This window comes from Pteropus vampyrus, unplaced genomic scaffold, assembly GCF_000151845.1.
Source record: "Pteropus vampyrus isolate Shadow unplaced genomic scaffold, Pvam_2.0 Scaffold81, whole genome shotgun sequence".
Classification (NCBI taxonomy): domain Eukaryota; kingdom Metazoa; phylum Chordata; class Mammalia; order Chiroptera; family Pteropodidae; genus Pteropus; species Pteropus vampyrus.
Window position 1 is genome coordinate 8,037,716 of NW_011888862.1, and position 3,870 is coordinate 8,041,585.

Genomic DNA, 3,870 nt, shown 5'->3' on the forward strand with positions numbered 1-3,870 from the left:
GCACAAACTTAGTTCTTCCCTCACTCCCTCAGGTATGCGCCAAGAACAGATGTTTGCTTTGAAAGACTCTAGAACTGGTCAACAGAACAGGAAATCATTTGGCCCAACAGTCATTCATGTATAAGAATGTTTCTAGATAGAATGTGGGATGCCACTGAGTAAAACTCGGGGAGAAATTCATTTTATTAACAGCGCCTTGCGCCACTATTAGAGAACTCTCTCTTTGCCTCTAAATGAGGTGCTAGTTGAGACAGATGGTCAGTCAGACTTTTAGCCAGTGCTTCTTAACACCCTCCACCCTGAACAGCAGGGGCAGGCTTGGCCAGTGTGGCACTGAAGGCCCCCACATGAAGGATTTACTTGAAATCCACCTCAATTCTTGTGTATGCTGCAGTATATAAACCATGTATTCATATTCATGTTCACATTTTTCACGTAAAACTGACCATCCAGGAGGCTGAGTGATGTTTATCTTCACGACCCCAGATGGAGAGCTACGAATTCAGACTATCATGAAAAGACTGTACCTTTCATTAAGGAGATGTTGTATTTGTCAACAGAAGGTGTTCAGAGTATTTTCTTGGCTGGGACTGTTAAATCCTTCGATCAGGTTTTTGTTACAGTCATCCAGGCTGAGATTTTCACTGGATCTCTTGGGGAACATGGGGGGGCCGGTGAAATCTAAGAGATCTTGAAGAGCTCGGGCATTACCAGTTCCATTTTGGTCCAGAGACACCCCAGGAATCATTTCACTCACTGGTGAAAATTCTGGGATGGAGATAAGCTCTTCTTTTGAAACAGGACTGGGGGGGGGCGGGGGTGGAGGAGGGCAGAGAGAGGAAGGGAGAGGGAAAAGAAGAGAGAGACAGATAGACAGATAGAACTATTAATTCTAACATTTTGTTATACTCTTCTTTTCTAGAGAAGATGGATTTAGAGCCAGAGCTTGTATGAAGCACATTGTAAAAAAAAAATACAAGTTAGTTCAATTCTGAGATGCTGACGGACACAAGGACCCAGGGATGAGAACAAGGAAAGTGGACTGAGCAAGGCTGTGTAGGCCAAGCTCACACTATCCACAGAAGAAAGAAAATAAGAACCGCAGAAGCCAAGCACTTCTGAAAGCTTCAGAATGGGAAACCCAGACAGAACGCAAATGCTAGAAGTTAAAAGTGAGCTGAGGAAGGGCCCTAATTAGCATCGGGGCTCCAGGAGCTCCCCCCACCAGCAGGGCCACCTTGGGTGAGCTGCTGTTCCTTCCCTGGCCTCAGGTTCCTCCGCTGTAAAATGGGCGAGCAGTCATTTCTTACCAGGGCTCATGCCAGCGTGATGTGCTCATGGTGGGAGGGAGCCACCGGGAGCAGGTGCTCAGTTAAGGATGGGGCCATAGTTAACAAGGACCTCGCGGTCCACCCAGTCACCTGCAGAGCGAGTCTCTCCCACTGCTCCACCTTTAAAGTGAGGCTTCTAATCCACCCCGACTTATCTGGCTTCTGCCTCTCATCTCTCTACAAACGAAAGCAGTTTCACGGCCTGTCAACCACAAGCCTAGCTCAGATGAGTGGTGGGCTGCAACTTGAGGGCCTGTCACCTGCAGTCTCTCTGAATAGCCAGAGTAAGGCCACTGCCAGGTTTGTCTATTATTTTGTTCCTTAATAAGATCTTAGAGAAGAATCCAGAAAAACTTGTTGAACTGCAGAAGCACAGAGGACCCGTCTCCCTCATACTGAGCACCAGCCAATCTAACACTACTGATGGCTAGAGCCTGGGCAAACCGCCTCATTAGCCAAAATACCCGCCCCACCTCCACCTCGCCCCACTCTCCATTCCCTGGGTTGAAACAGCTGGTCAGAGCTTAGGGAGGAGAGAATGCCACGGGTTGGGGTGCCGCCTCCAGGCATCCTCTTTCCAAGTGCAGAGGCGGCCACAGGGAGAACGCAGTGCACACACAAAGCCCCTTCACTTTCTTGAACCTTGGCAGGGGCATGTCTTGTCCCCTTCCCCCACCCAAAGATATAAAGAATAAGCACAGTTGGCTCAGAACAGAGGTGGGAGGAAAAACATTGTGTTAACCTTTAAGATGCCTCAGCTGTTTTCACCTGGGGACAGAATGACTCCGGTTAGGGGAAACCTGCCATGATGGTGACCTGCGGTGGCAGGGGAGACGAGGCAAGGGCTGAGGAGGCCCTGCTGTCAGTCTGCACAGGACTTGCTGCACCCTGGGTTTTCACATGTCTGGCTCAATGCCAGGGTGCACCAGCTGGCACAATCACTGTGTCCTGGGAAAGACGCCCCCCACCCGTGCCCTGTTCCCCAGACGAAGCTGAGAATTCATGACCATGGAGGGCAGGGGAAGCCCTTGCCAGCTGGAGCTCTGGTAGAGCTTGTGCACGACACTGTCGTTCCCTCCTGACTCAGAGGGCCACCACCGCCCATTCCAATGGCGCTGCACAGGGCTCTGGGTTCCAGCGCCCTGCCCCAATCCCAGGCGAACTGAGTTCTCGTTTCCTCTGGGATTAATTTGCCAGGGGTTGTCATCCACAAACATACAAGTTTAAGAATTTCTTAAGTTTTTAGAACTTCAAAGTAAATTAGTTCCTTTAACAAGTCTCCAATGACAAGTTTACTTGAACATGAGACACTGGACACAGTAGGCCCTGTTGGTGCCCCACCCAGATCTCCTGTACCTGTGGCTGTACCCATCCCCCAGCAGCTAAGGACTCTGAGCTGCCACCCTTTTTCTGGACAAGTGCCTCAGGCTGACAGGAGCCCCGTGCCCACACAGACAGTATACCTGCATCCCCTCACCCTGAGAGGCCCACAGCCAATGACTGACGGATATGGTGGCACAAAGACCACCTCCCTTACATCATCCAGACCACTCTAGTGGAAATGCATCCTCCAGAGCTCCTGTGAGACCAGCTGAGAAAGCATCGTTGCCCAGTGACTTCCCCTGCTCCTTCCTGCTCACCCGTCCCTCCACTTTCTCCTGAGAAACCTCTCCAGTAAATCGCAGGCCCTAGACCCCCTGCCGCAGGCTCTGCTTCAAAGGAGCCTGACTCAAGACACTAATGTACCCCTGAGGGCTTTCCTGAATGGCAACTGAACCTCCCCGAGGGGATCTGGGTGTGTAAAAGATGAAGGGATCAACTACGAGGCAGTGGAGGTGTTGCTGGAAGAGACGAGGCTCGAATGTAAAAGAAATTGACTTACCTCACTTCCATAGACTGAACTTCTTCGGTTGAGTCATCCAGACTGTTTGATTTCCCATCAAGGGCGTCCAGATGAACAAGTCCCCCAGCTGGTTTAAGCCCATTGGAGAAAATGTCTTGGGGGACAGTTTCTGGGGCAGCACACTCCACACCGTTAACCTCCTGGCAGGTGCTCAATCCATTGATTTCTGATTGAGAACACAAGGTCGTTTTGTTAATCGTAAAATATCCAAAACAATGGAACGACGGAGGAAATATCTATCGACATCTACCAATAATGCAACACCTTTGGCAAAAAGAACCTCAGGTAATCACTTTCACACGGGGGAAGAGAAGACAGATGGTATTACCCGTGTCTGTGCAGGGCTCATGACCCACCCAGGAGGCTTGGTGTCATACACTGTACAGGTCCCCAGGCTCCGGTAGCAGGTTCTTTACCCACAAGGCAACGGAGAAATGCGAAGAGTGACTTTGAGCTAGATACACCTTTTGGGACTTTGGCAGCCGTAAAATATTCAAACCCAAGGAGTCTTCAGTGTACGTGCTAGAAAAGAGCTGGACTATCCCAAAGTGTAGAAGGCAGGAGAACGCCACAGAACAGCAATCAGTCCTTAGGAACCTGCCCAGCAGTTAAGCTCCCTGGACAGCAGCACGGGCC

At 50.4% G+C, this 3,870-nt stretch overlaps 1 protein-coding gene across 1 annotated transcript in view; it reads right to left on the minus strand.

The window, feature by feature from the left end:
* Nucleotides 1-553: 553 nt before the first annotated feature.
* Nucleotides 554-3,870, minus strand: part of MAP7D2 (MAP7 domain containing 2) — a 91,680-nt gene continuing 88,363 nt past the window's right edge. Inside the window, exons 13-14 of the mRNA XM_023532348.1 lie at nt 3,214-3,400; nt 554-803 (exon numbers count right to left, since the gene is read on the minus strand). Of these exons, the coding sequence (XP_023388116.1) occupies nt 554-803; nt 3,214-3,400 (437 nt within the window). The remainder of the gene's footprint in view (nt 804-3,213; nt 3,401-3,870) is intronic.